The 15,026-nt window shown below is 33.4% G+C and overlaps 1 protein-coding gene across 2 annotated transcripts in view; it reads right to left on the reverse strand.

Moving 5' to 3' along the window:
• Nucleotides 1–4,001: 4,001 nt before the first annotated feature.
• The window catches only part of LOC115209248 (protein transport protein Sec24C), a 57,328-nt gene continuing 46,303 nt past the window's right edge, over nt 4,002–15,026 (reverse strand). For both annotated transcript variants that reach the window (XM_029777537.2, XM_036507114.1), the window contains 4 exons: nt 12,139–12,244; nt 7,839–7,942; nt 5,496–5,585; nt 4,002–4,707 (listed from right to left, as the gene is read on the reverse strand). In XM_029777537.2, the coding sequence (XP_029633397.1) occupies nt 4,567–4,707; nt 5,496–5,585; nt 7,839–7,942; nt 12,139–12,244 (441 nt within the window). In that variant the 3' untranslated portion in view covers nt 4,002–4,566. The remainder of the gene's footprint in view (nt 4,708–5,495; nt 5,586–7,838; nt 7,943–12,138; nt 12,245–15,026) is intronic.

A 15,026-nucleotide genomic window follows, 5' to 3' on the forward strand; every position in this document is an offset into this window, starting at 1 on the left:
TCATATATGGGATCTAAGAAATATAGTACCTGTATGACAGAAAGAACATACATCTTTGCTCAAGTTGATGACTCATAATAGCAATTTAAATTCAGAAATAGAAATTTTTATTAAATGTATCCATCAAGACAAGTTTGTATTATCTAATTAGAAAACATGTCTTTTGCTAGGATGGCCACACTACAATTCTTCAAATCAGCTTTCCATTGCATGTTAAACTTGGCACACACTTCTGCTTTTTAACATACCCATAATGTTGGACATTTTTTGAGCTTATCTATTTACAAGATACCAGTACACTTAGACATTCTAATAACACAGACTAAACAATTTTAATACAGTTTGGTACTTCTTACTATGTTAAACAATGGCTTCTAATTTAGGCACAAAGCCAGTAATATTTGATACCATGAACACCAGAACTTAACTGGAAAATGAGAATTCTTGAGACTTTTGTGCCTTTCCTTTTGGAGTTGGTACTAATTGCAGCAAAGTGATTGGTCCATCCTCTCTGGAAGTGGAGACAACTTTAAGAAATTAATATTTTATCTTGCACCCTTATTTGTCTTTGCTGTTTAAATACCTCCTACTGTCCACTCTGAATTATTTCTTTCAGCTCAAATTTATTTCAATTATATATATATGTTTGCTTGTAATACTTATATGTATTCACATGCATGTGTGAGTACTACCCAACCTTATGAAACCCGATACAATAGATCTATGATCAAAGATGTTCCAACTGTAAAAAAATTTTCTTAACATCAAATGTTCTTTTTTCACTGGCATGGGTTCAATGGTTTCACAGATGACCAGCTGCCTAGGCTTCATGTTTGTTTTGGCATGGTTTTTATAGCTGGATACCCTTCCTGGCACCAACCACTTTACAGTGTGCTGGGTGCTTTTATATGGCACTAGCATGGGTGCTTTTTACAAAACACCCATAAGCCTGCAAGATTAGGATTGCTCAGCTCAAGAGAGATAAAGGAGACATGCCTATATGCAAGGATAACCACAATTTTACTTAGCATGATGTATCTTCTCAAGCATAGCAATCTGCCAGAAGTCTCGGTCCCTTGTCATCCTGTCTGTGAGGCCAAATGTCACAAAATCCTTTCTTAACACTTCATCTCAGATTTTCCTGGGTCTACTCCTTCCACAATTAGAGATCATGTATCATACATACTATATCAGGCAACATTATTCAATGTATCTTCCTTTGTTAGTGCTGTCATTTATTCTCTGGGTGAGCCAGTCAAACAGATTAACATTGTATACTTAAAGATATCAAAACTGTGATCAACATCCATTGTTTCCCCTTTTTTTCTTCAGGCATTTTAGTATCTAAGATTACTGTGTGCAGTCCATTATATTTTAAGACAGTCTTAAGTTATTCTATGGCAAATTGGCTACTATTTCTTAAAGGTCGAGTTACTATGTAAGATGGCTTGTTTCTGCTTTTACTTCCATTTGAAATATTCTGTAGATTGTTTTGACACTTGCTGTTTAAGAATGGGATGAAAGCCATTTTGTAACATCTACACTTTATACATGAAGTGGATGTGAACACTTTCTCGTTTTGAATTCTATGACAATGATTGAAGTGAGGTAATGCTTCTTGTTCAGTATTATGCTGTACATATTTACCACTTAATCTCATATATATGAACTCTGAGTACACTTGTAATGATCCAAGCCATTCCAGCTATATATCATCATCATCATCATAATTTTAACATCTACTTTGGGGGTAGATGAGCAGCTCGTGAGAGCCATCTAAGTTCATGTGCAAGGGTGCTATCAGTAAGGTAAATATGGCAATGAATATAGAGATGAAGTTAGTGGTTCGCAGTTAAAAACGGCCTCTCTCTATCAATGTCAAAGCAGAGTGTATGAAGCCTGTGTATGGACAGCTATACTACAGGGCAGTGAAACATGGGAATGACTGCATGCAAAAGCCTAAAAGAAATGAAGCTAGCATGCCTCGCTGGATGAGCATTGTCAGTGTGTATGTACGACAAAGTGTAAATGTCTGAAGAGATAAATTGGGTATAAGAGACATCAGATGTTGTGTGAAAGAGTGTTAAGCATACAATAACAAGATTGTAGTTTTGTTTCCTTGACCAGGTAGTATATTGTGTTCACTCAGCTGTAAATGAGTGACCGTGATGGACTGGCATCCAATGAAGTGGGGAATGGCATGGAAACTGGGTAACTAGTTCTATGAATCCTACAACTCAAGACAGTTCTTATATACTATTGTATAGTACAGAATACCATTGGAACAAAATGTTTGAATAATAAGAAAACTTATTATCTAAAAATATAATGCTATGATGAAACCAAGAAGATTTCAGAGAAGTAAGAATATTATAAACAGAAGACTAATAATTTATCACTTTAATTTTTAATTTTCTTATTTAAATTTTAGCTATACATAAATGTTGAAATAACTTCTCCCTAAAGATGTAAATGTCAGCAAATAGCTTCTTGCATTATGTCCAAATACTCATCACCTATTGTTGATATTTAAACAAATAACATACGGCTATTTTTCTGGATTTTTAAAAAATAGTTATATAACCATCTATAAATAATGCAATACAACTTTTCATGAGATATATTTTAATAACTGAACATTTTGTATGAAAGAATAATTTTTTTTAATATTTTCAATCAGAATTTTGGAGTAATTTAATGCAACAAGAGAATAAAATCTTCAAATAACCATCACTAGAGATTTCTTTTTAAATTTCATGTTGAAGGGAAAGTAAATAAATGTTCATTGTATTTAAACTTCTTCCAATTTATCTCTTCCATTAAAGAAATACTTTACCATCACCTTAGTTTATAAAGAAAAATGTGTGTATGTGTGTGCATATATATATATATATATATATATATATATATATATATATATATAGATAGATAGATAGATAGATAGATAGAGAGTGTGTGTGTGTGTGTGAGAGAGAGAGAGAGAGTGTGTGTGTGTGTGTGAGAGAGAGAGAGAGAGTGGGTGTGTATGTGTGAGAGAGAGAGAGAGAGTGAGTGTGTGTGTGAGAGAGAGAGATAACTATTCAGATGCTGTTCAACTGAGCAAACAACTGAATGCCTATCATGAAAGTTGGAGGAGGATCCATCAAATATATATATGTTATATATAATTAACCATTTTTTGAATTTGTAATACAAATACTACTGAATTACACTCCTAAAAATAGATTAAAAAAATTTTCTGTGATTAGAATAAAGAGCAATGAAAACATAATGTTTTAACGAGTAATGTAATAAATGATAGGAATACTATTTCATCATCAAATGTATGGTCATTGGATAATCTTTTTTGCCATATTCCTGGTAATTATTTTTCTTCTTTTTTGTTAATCCCTCTCAAGGCCTTTTATTTACAGTTGGACCTAGTAACGAAACAGACAACCATAATATGAAGTCATTGCAACAGAGAGATGTGAACTATCTCAAGCTACCAAAACAATAACATTGTAGCAATAAAGTATTTATGATATATTTCTATAGCGAACAGTATGGAAAATTATTAAATTTAAAAAAAAAAAATGAATACTGTTTACTAATCTGCAACTCTATAAGAGCTAGTTACAAAGCTAGTCGCATAAAATCTGATAAAATTATTTTTACAATTACTTATATTTTTCAGAGAAAAGTAATTTACATTCTATAGACTTCTTTCATTGTATTTTTGCTATGTATATATATATATATATATTTCCGTAACCAGTTTAGCATTTTTACTTGGCAAGAACTTGGAAAAATCTTTCCAGAAATATAGAGAATACTGGCATAGACCCTGGGCACTGTCTACAATGAGAACAGATTTCAAGATGGAAGACGTTTTGGGTTTTAATATCATCAGTTAGAAAATTTATCAAAAATGGAAAATTTGCCCTCCAAAGTATTATGTCAATCACTTAATGTACATATATGAACAACTGCATAAGGAATGAAACATAGGGAAACTAAACAGGTAGCAAGGCATTTTTTTTTATTCAGTGATATTGTTAAATTTATACTAGTAGCCAGAGAACAATTTTTCTTTAGGGGGGAGGAAAAAAAGAGAAAGAAAGAATCTGTTTCACCTGAACAAAGTTTTTTTTTTCAATGCTTCAACGCTCAAACGTATACATGATCATATATCTGTACTGGCTTTTATGTTGAATTATATGAAGCTAACTTAGAATAAGAAGCAATGTACATGTGTGCCATATATCTAACATTTTCAACTTTTGTATCAAGTCTGTGTCAGTATTCATGTCAAGTGTGTGAGTGTTTGGGTATGCATGTGTACACCAGTTAGGAATAATAGTAGACAGTAGTGTCTTTGCTTGTCAAACAATCTCTTGTTGATATAAAAAATTACATTTATTACAGCCTTCCATTTCATGGAATGATAGATTCCCAATGAAAATTTTTCTTTTTTTTTTTTTGGTTTGTTATATATATATATATGTATATATATATATATTTAAAATTTTTGCACATGCAGTATATTTCTAGTGTTGTTTACAACAGAAGAAAGACTGGTTTCTGTTAGCTGAGAAGGTTTCGAATTTCTTTATGAATGTGGCAGAGGAAGTCAACATAAGAAGCTGAGCCATTCATGCCTTTGTCTTCCACAAGGAAGTGATTGAACCACGGCTCCAGTTTGTCTCGCTGTCGAACAATAATCAACTGAAAAACAAAATTATAGATTTGTTAAAAGTGTAAATGATGTTGGTGAAAAGAAATGAATTTGCTTCATTTTCACCCATCTATGTAATGTCTTTTGCCTATTGTAGCAAATTAAAAAGAAAAAGAAAAGACACAGTGAACATGTTGATAAAGCTTTCTAAGTGAAAAGTCTTTTCAATTATACCCCATCCTATCTCAATAGTTAACCACCCTTGTCACCTCAGGTGTTTTTAGCAGAGTCTACTCTGTTACTAGTATTCAAGCCACTTTTCTAGTTTGATGATATCTTCCACTAGTTTTGGAGGCCATATAATGAAACATGGGCACTGCTTCCCTTTCTAACATACTACCACCAGTTAAAAACTGGTGCTGCTATGTTAATGCCCTCATAACTTAGTGATTCAGGGTTAAGTCCCTATGTGTGGAACCTTGGGCAAGTGTCTTCTACTATAGCCTCAGAACGACCAAAGCCCAGTGAGTGAATTTGGTAGACAGAAACAGAAAGAAGCCCATCGTATATATATATATATGTCTATATATCTATATGTGTGTGTCTTTGTGTCTATGTTTACCCCACGACCACCAGTTGAAAATCGGTGCTGGTATGTTAATGCCCTCATAACTTAGTGGTTCAACAAAAGAGACCAATAGAATAAGTACCAGACTTTAAAAAAATAAGTACTGGGATTGATATATTTGACTCTAAATTCTTCAAGGCGGTGCCCCAGCATGGGTGCAGTCAAATGACTCAGACAAGATAAATGGTAAAAGATAAAGAAATGGCTTACCTTCATTTGTCTGCTGCGGTCCTGTTGTACTATCCTAATAATTGAACGTATTCGCTGCGATAAAGGATTATCCAATTCTATCAACTTGCACTGAAAAGGAAAAGAGAAAAAAACCAAACATTTATTATTTGCTCTCTTATTTGATACAGTAGAAAGAAAATAACTATATTTCATAAACAAGTTAATCTTTGAAGTGAATAAATTATATATATATATATCATCATTTAGCGTCCGCTTTCCATGCTAGCATGGGTTGGACTAATATAATATATATATATATATATATGAATGACAAACAAAGGATAGAAACATCTAGACTGTTTTAAATTATTACAAAGAATTTAACTTATTACTAAGAATTTAATTTCTTACTACAAGATTATGTATATTTAAGTTTTTTTTTTGTCTTTTTAGAAATCTGAAAAAGAATTATACTTAGAATTTCAAAATCTAAATTATAATGAACAAAAAGATAAAAATAAATGCATATAAGTAATAATAGCAATGATGACTTTATTTAGTATGTAACTAAACTTATAAGAGAAATGGGTAATTCTGTTAGGCATGCCTTTCCTAGGGACAATGGTAGAATATATAAGGTATTTTTAACAGAAAATCAAAGAAAGTGTGTAGCAGATTCCATTCACTAAGAACTTACTGTCACACCGCATTCATACTATCAATAATAATAGCAAACAAGCATTAAGAGAGAGACTATCTGGTCAGCTGACTAGCTAGAAACAGCAGCCAAACTTCCCTTAAATCACACATACTATGGTATTAGAATATAAAGGAAGTATTGGACAATGTAGCCAAAGGTGAGCTGGTCACCTCAAAGGACAGCTTCACCAGGGCTCAGATGACACTAAACAAACCATAATAATAGTTTCTTCCATAAATATATATAAAAAAGGGGCAATTTTTGATGAAGGAGAATTGGCAGTGTGACCTTCCCAAAAACTATAATTTCAATTGGGCATTGAAACTGGGTCACACTAGCAACATGGCACCTGTCATTAATAACTACTCAAAATATATAAAGGACATGAAACAAAGAGTGTTGTACATTCCTTTCCTAAAGCTACAAAGTAAAACAATTTAAAAAAGGGTCAAAATTAATTTATTGTCTTGACAAACCACGAACATATAAATGAACTGAATACTCGCTACCTAATAATAATTTCTTCAAAGGCATAATTTCAGTTGTTCAAAGGAAATACATTTAATTCTATTGATGTCTTATTAAAAATTCCTATTTTCTCTCTAACTGATATACAATTACTTCTATAGATGTAAATCACAAATATTTCAGCAACAGATTTACTTGAGTGAATCAAGTTAGTATATTACAAGCACTTACTTTATCATGCCCTCACAATAAGTTAACCCCTAAAAGTGGACACAGGGAGACAGAACTAAATACTGAAAGGCATTTCCAACTCCAAATTGAACAGTGAAACATGAAGAAACTGATGAAGGTTTATATTTGCAAATAGCAATTAGAAAACTTTTACAAAGTGGAATAAATCAGTTTGTTATGAAGACATTTTCGACAGCACACCTGATCAGAGAAAGACAAAATGTTCTCATGATCATTTCATCTTTCTTTGATGAAGGGTCCTGTCTGAAATGTTAGATTTATCTTCTTCATAACAAACTTATTTATTTCACTTGATGAACTTTTGCTCAATCCAATCTGTGACAATTGAAGCACTCCAGAATTCACTTTCTACCCACATTTTCCCCTCCAGGTTAGAAATCAAGCTGAGCATCAACTGCATCTACTTTCCGAATCTGAGAGGAAAGGTCATGGGCACTGCCTCTTGTCTTTCCATACCAAACAAGAGGGAGAGAAGTGAGGTGACTGTCAAGATATGTATAATTTTTTTATTGTTAAAATTGTTAGAGAATTAACCCTTTAGCATTCAGATTACTCTGTCAAATGTAAAGCCTGTTTAATTACATTATTTAAAATTAATTGTACAGCATCTTGTAACTCTGAGATTTTGATGATGTCCCTGTTTATTTTTAGAATGACTTTGTAGGGTAGGTATGAGAGGTCAGAGCTGGCTGGTTTGAGAATAAAACAAGAAGACAATTTTTGCCTGATATGGCCAGTTTAAACACTAAAGGGTTAAAGCCACTTAAATTAAAAAGATGATTTTTTTTTCTTTCAATAAATTCATGAACTTAAGGTGCCTAGAATAAATTTTAAAACAAGTATATTAGTTATAAACCTAACTAAAACTGGAGCACAAACAGACACTTTCTTCCACACCATACACACAGTTTTCCAAAGCATCTGAAAAGAGAAGAGCAATTAGACTGAAATTGTAGAAGTACTTTGTCAATATCGATCTGGGCAGCACTTTGTACTCCAAACACCATTTGCACCCATTCAGGACTTACATTGTGGCCAAGCCACAAGTACATTGTTAATCCATTTTCTGTGAACAAAACAGAAAGAAACAAAGGTATAATAAAACTCTTTAAAAACACAAACAAGATATTATATATATATATAATATAAATAAAAACAATATATGCATATATACATACATATATATATGTATATATACATACATATATGTGTGTGTGTGTGTGTGTGTGTGTGTGTATATATATATATATATATATATATATATGCATATATGGGTACAGGACATCACAAAACATAACATGAAATACGAAGATAAACTTGAGTATGCAAACAACAAGAGAAACAAATGGAAAACAAGACAAGTAACATAAAGAATGACCCTTCATCAGTTGTCAGCTGTCCATCTACTACTCATTTTGAGCATTTAACGGCAATACGAGGCTTCGAAAGGCAGTTGCCCCATCGAATCAAAATTTGGGATCTGCGGAGAGTCGAAGTTGGTAACAAAAACAGGACAGAGAAGACATACAACAAACCAAACGCAAACAAACATGGAGGGCTGTTAGGCCAGACGAGGTAAGGTAGCGAATGCTGTAGGAATATTGTCTTTGACAAGAGAAAAGATAAAAAAGGAGACATATACGAATGCGTCTGGTCTGTATGACAGACTGAAGGAAAAGACAGATGATCATGTGAGGAAAAGAAAGATGGACGTTGGTCACGTGTGAGCAACAAGAGAGAGAGATAGATAGATAGAAAACGGTGAAGGGGAGAAAAAAGAATTAGAGAAAGGATGAGAGAGAAAAAAAGAAAGGGGGAGAAAGGAAGAAAAGAATTAGAGAAAGGAAGAGAGAGAAAACAAAAAGGGGAGAGAGAGAGAGAACAGTACAGGGTAGAGTCACAGCAAAATGAAGATAAACTTACTTGGAAATGGATGTGTGACATTCAATCATATAAATAGTATATATATATATATATATATATATATATATATACTCTTTTTACTCTTTTACTTGTTTCAGTCATTTGACTGCGGCCATGCTGGAGCACCACCTTTAGTCGAGCAAATCGACCCCGGGACTTATTCTTTGTAAGCCCAGTACTTATTCTATCGGTCTCTTTTTTGCCGAACCGCTAAGTGATAGCAGAAGACACTTGCCCAAGATGCCACGCAGTGGGACTGAACCCGGAACCATGTGGTTGGTTAGCAAGCTACTTACCACACAGCCACTCCTGCGCCTATATATATATATATCCCTCTCTCGCTTTCGGAGAGGCACAAGCACCTACACGCACATATACATACACGGCAGTAACTTCCACCTACCGAATTCAATCACAAAGCTCCGGTCAGCTCGGGGCTATAGTGAAAGACACCTACCCAAAGTGCCACGCAGTGGGACTGAACCCGAAACCATGTAGCTAGGAAGCAAGCTCCCTAACCACATAGCCATGCCCACGCCTACATGCATATATACATACAGATATATGCATATATGGGTACAGGACATCACAAAACGTAAATAACATGAAGTACGAAATATGTAAACTATGAAATATGAAGATAAACTTTGTATGAAAACAATGAGAGAAACAAATGGAAAAGAAGACAAGTAAATATATATATACACACACACAAAGATGTCTATATAGATATACAAACATGTGTGAGTGTGTTTATATATATATATATATGTATCATCATCATCGTTTAACGTCTGCTTTCCATGCTAGCATGGGTTGGACGGTTCAACTGGGGTCTGGCAAGCCCGAAGGCTGCACCAGGCCAGTCAGATCTGGCAGTGTTTCTACAGCTGGATGCCCTTCCTAACGCCAACCACTCCGAGAGTGTAGATATATGTATATATGTTTATATTCGTTGGAGCTGTTAACTGGTCTCCTGCTATTACATATTCATTTAAGTGGACACATAAACATAAGAAACAATAGCAAAGAAGTAAATCATTAGCTCCAAATGAATGAATATATAAGTTACACAGCGTATGTTCAGTAACTTCCCCCCTTGATCTATATACACCCAAATGCATATTTAGATATGTGCATGTGTGTACACATATGTTCTTTTAAAGAATGTGTTCTAGTTATGTTTCAATATCAGCAAGAAACTGTGATCATGTTGTTGTTAGACATGTAAGTCTTTTATGCAACTGAATTGTTACAGCTTTCCTGTTAAGGTGAAACAGGCAGTGCAATAGTTATTGAAAGATTTGAACCTATCTCACCACATTAAGTAAAGAATAATCTTGTTTTCACTGTAATCATGTCTGCTTTGTTTTACAGTCAACTTTTTCAGAGACCGATTTTTTTTTCTTCATATATGGAAATTTATATAATAATTTTTTCTAATTTTGGTACAAGGTGAGCAACCGAAGAGAGGGGCAAGTTGACTACACTGATCCCAGTGATTTACTGGTAATTTTGACTCTCAAAAGATGAAAAGCAAAGTTGATCTCGATGATTTTTGCTCACAGAACATAAAAGTGCTAAGTGTTTTGTCTCGTACTGTAATGATTCTGCCAGCTGGCCACCTTGCTGCTGCTGCTGATAATAATAATAATAATTTCAAATTTAGGCGCAAATTGATAAAATAAGTACAAGTTTTGTACTTTGAGGATGAGAGAAGGTAGGGTCGATGTAACTGACTTCTCCTCCCTGCCTTCTAAAACTGCTGGCCCTGTGCCAAAATTTGAAATTATTATTATTATTATTATCATCATCATCACCAAAAACTGTCTTTGGATCTATTTGTGTCATATTCCTGGAAAATAACTTCTATTTATTCATGCCAGACCATCCCTAAATGCAACTGAAATTTTTAAGGTAAAAATAGTCTTTTTCTGCCAGAAAATAGATATATTTATTTAGTGCTGTGGCAGTTGTTTATAGGACTGAATGTCCTTCATACTGGTAGCTACTTGATTGTGAGGCAACAGTAAAAAATGTCAGTATCATCAGCCTGGTAAACTAACGCAAGTAGTGTTATACATGCTAGTCAAAGGACATCACAATGACTGTCGTAAGGTCTGAATTCATGGCTTTATGGTTAGCATTCCTTCACAATAAAGGTATTGTTACTGTGATTCTGTTTTCACTAATAGTTTTACACTCAGAACTGGACGATTTAAAAAAAAAAAAATTCAAATCTTTGCATATTGTTGGAGTAAGTATTCTAATAGCAAAGTGTGCATGTAACTGTTAATCAGCCAACTGTAAAGTAAGAATGTAACTTGTGTCAGTCAGTCAGGTTTAGAAAGGTAATGCACAGATTATTTATTGGCTGTAGTAAATTTTGAACTCATGACTATGTGGTCAGTAATGCAGCATCTACTTTAACTCTCTTGATTCCAACCTGTCTGAAACTTCCTTTGGTCCTATGATAGAAAGATTTGTTTTGAAGTGGTTTAAGTTAAAACTGTCCATCAAAATTTCATGTTAAATTATGTTCCAAACACTAGCGTAATAATGAGAAAAGTTATTTTACAAAATTCCTTCTTTATATTTGAAATTAATAGAAACAAAGACAGTGTATTTCAGTATTTCAATAAAAATATGATAATAAAAGGTCTAAAGCACTGCAGTAGAGGTTAATATCCAAAAACATATGGCTTTTACAAATTATTAATATCTTTTGTTTAACGTGTTGAATAAATTCTAACATGGTTATAACATTTAACGTTGCATTACAGCATAGCATGGGGGGGATAGCAGTTTGATTACTGACCAAGAAGACATGGGCTCAAACTTTGCTTTATAACATAATATTGTATTTTTAAGCAAGGTACATTATTTCGAGTTACTGTTAGCTGTTAATTAATGGAGATTGATTAAAAGTTTTTTGTACTGAAACAGGGTACCAACTTAAAGATGTCAAAGATATATGTTCTATAATTACAAAGTCATGGTATATTGTTAAAAAAAAAAAGGGCGATGATGAGGAATTGTTGAAGGATATGATGATGTGTTATTGTAGGAGGACATGGTGATGTGGGATTGTGGGAGGATATGGTGATGTGCAAATAGAATGGTTATTCAGCATTCTACAGGATGGGGGTCAAGTGAAATTGTAGAGTGGACAGAGTGGTGTCATGCAATTTCAGAAAGAGATCAATTGCTGAGAAGGAAGGGCAACGATGTGGCATTGTAGAGATATAGCTATGTTGTGGCATTGCAGAGATGGTAGAGTAATGTTGAGAGAATATGGTTCATTGAGGTGGAGATTACATTGTTTGATACCATACATACCAAGGAAATAAATTCCATTGTCATCAAGCCTTTCTAGGGAACACCGTACAGCTTTTGGTAAATAGTCTTCAACCAATTCGTCTGATATTGATTCATCAATATGATGCTGGAAAACAAAAATAACATTTATTTGAAACTACTACCTGGAGGAAAGGAAATTAAATCAACCAAAAGACTGAAATTAAACAGTAAGAAACACTATTTCTATTCATTGCCAAACAAAACTGCACGTCAATTTGAGATAGTTAAGGTTTCAGGTTGAAAACTAAAGCAAAAAAATGACCCCTTTTGAAGAATTGAGAGATTTACTGAAGCAATTAACATCAGAAGAAAAAAACCTTCAACCATGGAAATATAAAGAATACTGTTACCATTTGATCAATAAAAATAAATAAGAAAATTCACTGTAAGATGAATACCATGTTCTTAAAATGTTAGCACAAGATTTTGTTTTATTATGGTCAGATAAGCTGGAAAATAGTGGTACAAGCAAGGAATAACTTTTAGTATCTAATCTGTGGTACCGTAATTGTAAGGTTAAGGACTTTGGTTATTTCTGTAGGCACTTAAAGTTAATTTTTGGTAATACTGTAGAACATCAGGCTTTTTCATATTTGACTGAAGAAAGAACCAAGTAAAAGATGTATATCTCACATTTTATATGGATCTTGGGGACTGATTTGAAGAAATATTTAATTAGGGAGTATGTTTACTGTTGGAGAGTGAGTATGTATTTGAAGTAATATACTATTGTGAATGGTTGTGACTTTGATGCCAATAATCACTGTGAGGTATTTGATTCATGACTGCTTTCATTGTTTAGTAACTCAATGCTGAGTTCTATTTCTGTTGTATACGGTGTACCCATGTTTTCTTTAAATCTGTCTTGTTTTTATGAGGTTGAGTGTTGCATTAGTTTATGATATTATTTAGTGAAATTGGTGTGCTATAGTTTCTATATTGTGACTGAATTAGTCACTTGTTGGAAATAGCTCCACTGGGCTTTTTTAACGTTTGTAAAGTTGTTTTTTTTGTTCACTGATATATAATGATGGGCAAGTTTAAAGATGAAATTTTATAGAGGTTTACCATGTGGTTGTAATAGGTGTATGGAAGTGAAAAAGGTAGATGGATAGAAGCTACTGCAGTTAGTTTAGTAAGCTATATTAATGTTAGTGTAGGTTGTTTAGGATATACAGATAGTTTAGTTTGATATTATTGAGTCATCTTGTGTGTTTCCTGTAATGTGTTGTACAATAGAACTTTTGCCAGCAGTACAAAAAAAAAGCACCCAGTACACACTGTAAAGTAATTTTTATCCTCACTTAAACGTGGATGTTTTGGCAGGGAGATGAGTCACTGCTTTCTCTAGCAGTCAAGTGTCCATCATTGACAAGATCAAGGAAGGTCGAAATCATATGATCTGGTGGTCTCAGAGCTAGAGGTGACAGGGATTTATCTCCCTGCTAGCAATATAAAGAAGAGTGCATTTTGCATCAAAAGTCAACATGAGAGTTTCTGTGATGGTATCTACTGCAATATAGTTTATTCTAAAAGAACATTTACGTTTAAGTGGGGATGAATATTATCTCTCAGCATTAATGCTATCTTCTGTTGCTAATATATATTTTTTAACAAGCACGCTGTAAAGTTATTGGCATTAGGAAAAGCTATAAAATGCAAACCAAAGCTGATATTGGAGCACAACACAGCCTTGTAACTTATTGGAACCACTTAAGCTGTCCAACCCATGGGTGTGTAATGTAGCAGAATGCATTCCTTTATTATACTAGTGAGTTTTATGTTGCTGGTTTTGTCTTTAATACATACATTCAAATGTGTTATATTTGTGGAAATCTTTTTAGTGGATTCTATATGTGTTATAGAACTTTCAATTTAGCTTTAGATTCCAAAGAATTTTGACAGCACAATTTATGTGGACACATTGGCATCCTTTTTGTCTCGGGAGACAATGGAGTTGCGCATAAAATAGTCTAGTCCGGCTTTTACATTTCATGTCCTAATAACACTCAGAAGCTAATCACAATCAAACAAAAACTGTACAAGAATTTCTTTCCTTCAAAATAACAAAACATTGAGAGAATGAATATTAGAAGTATCATAAATTAAAGTATCCCAGCTTATTGGAGTTTAAACACAAGATTGAGAAGACCCTGTTTTGGGGTTCTAGCTTTACTTTTCCGTTTTTGTTTTTTCAATTATTGCAAAAGGGATGTAGTGCGTTAAGTATTTTTAACTTACTGAAAGTCACTGGTATAAGATTGCAGCTTGTTTAGCTATGTTTGTGTAACTGTTATGATATTTTTTATGGCTTCATCAGCTGAGGAAAACAACTCCTATGATATATCATTCCTTCTTATAAAAGTTTAAGATGTATAAAGAATAATGTGTTTTGAATGGCACAACAATGCACTATAATAACAACGATGGACTATAATAACTGTTATAATTTAATTATCCATAGTCTGATATAATATTTTGGAATATAAAAATTCCTCTTCAGATGTCGCTAGGAAGTGATGGAGTTGCTGCTATAATTGGTTTTCTAATGGCTTCTTTTTTTTAATTAATTTTTTTTTTTTACTTTGTGTGGTGTTTGATTCATATGTCTGTTTTCATTGTTTAGTAACTTATCCAAGGATACAGGCATCCAGTAACAGTACCTCCGTAATGCTATGATGGACGGTGAAGTCTGGCGTAACACAGTAAATTCCATTGTCTCGACCACGGTTGAACAATGATGATGATATTATACACAAGCACATAAACCCCCTTCCACATAGTTGCTGTCAACTGAATGTCATTCAAAATTATTATTCAACCTTTGGCTCTGACAGAAAACACTTGGCCAAGATGCTGCGCAATGG

This window comes from Octopus sinensis, linkage group LG1 (assembly GCF_006345805.1).
Source record: "Octopus sinensis linkage group LG1, ASM634580v1, whole genome shotgun sequence".
In the NCBI taxonomy this organism is placed as follows: domain Eukaryota; kingdom Metazoa; phylum Mollusca; class Cephalopoda; order Octopoda; family Octopodidae; genus Octopus; species Octopus sinensis.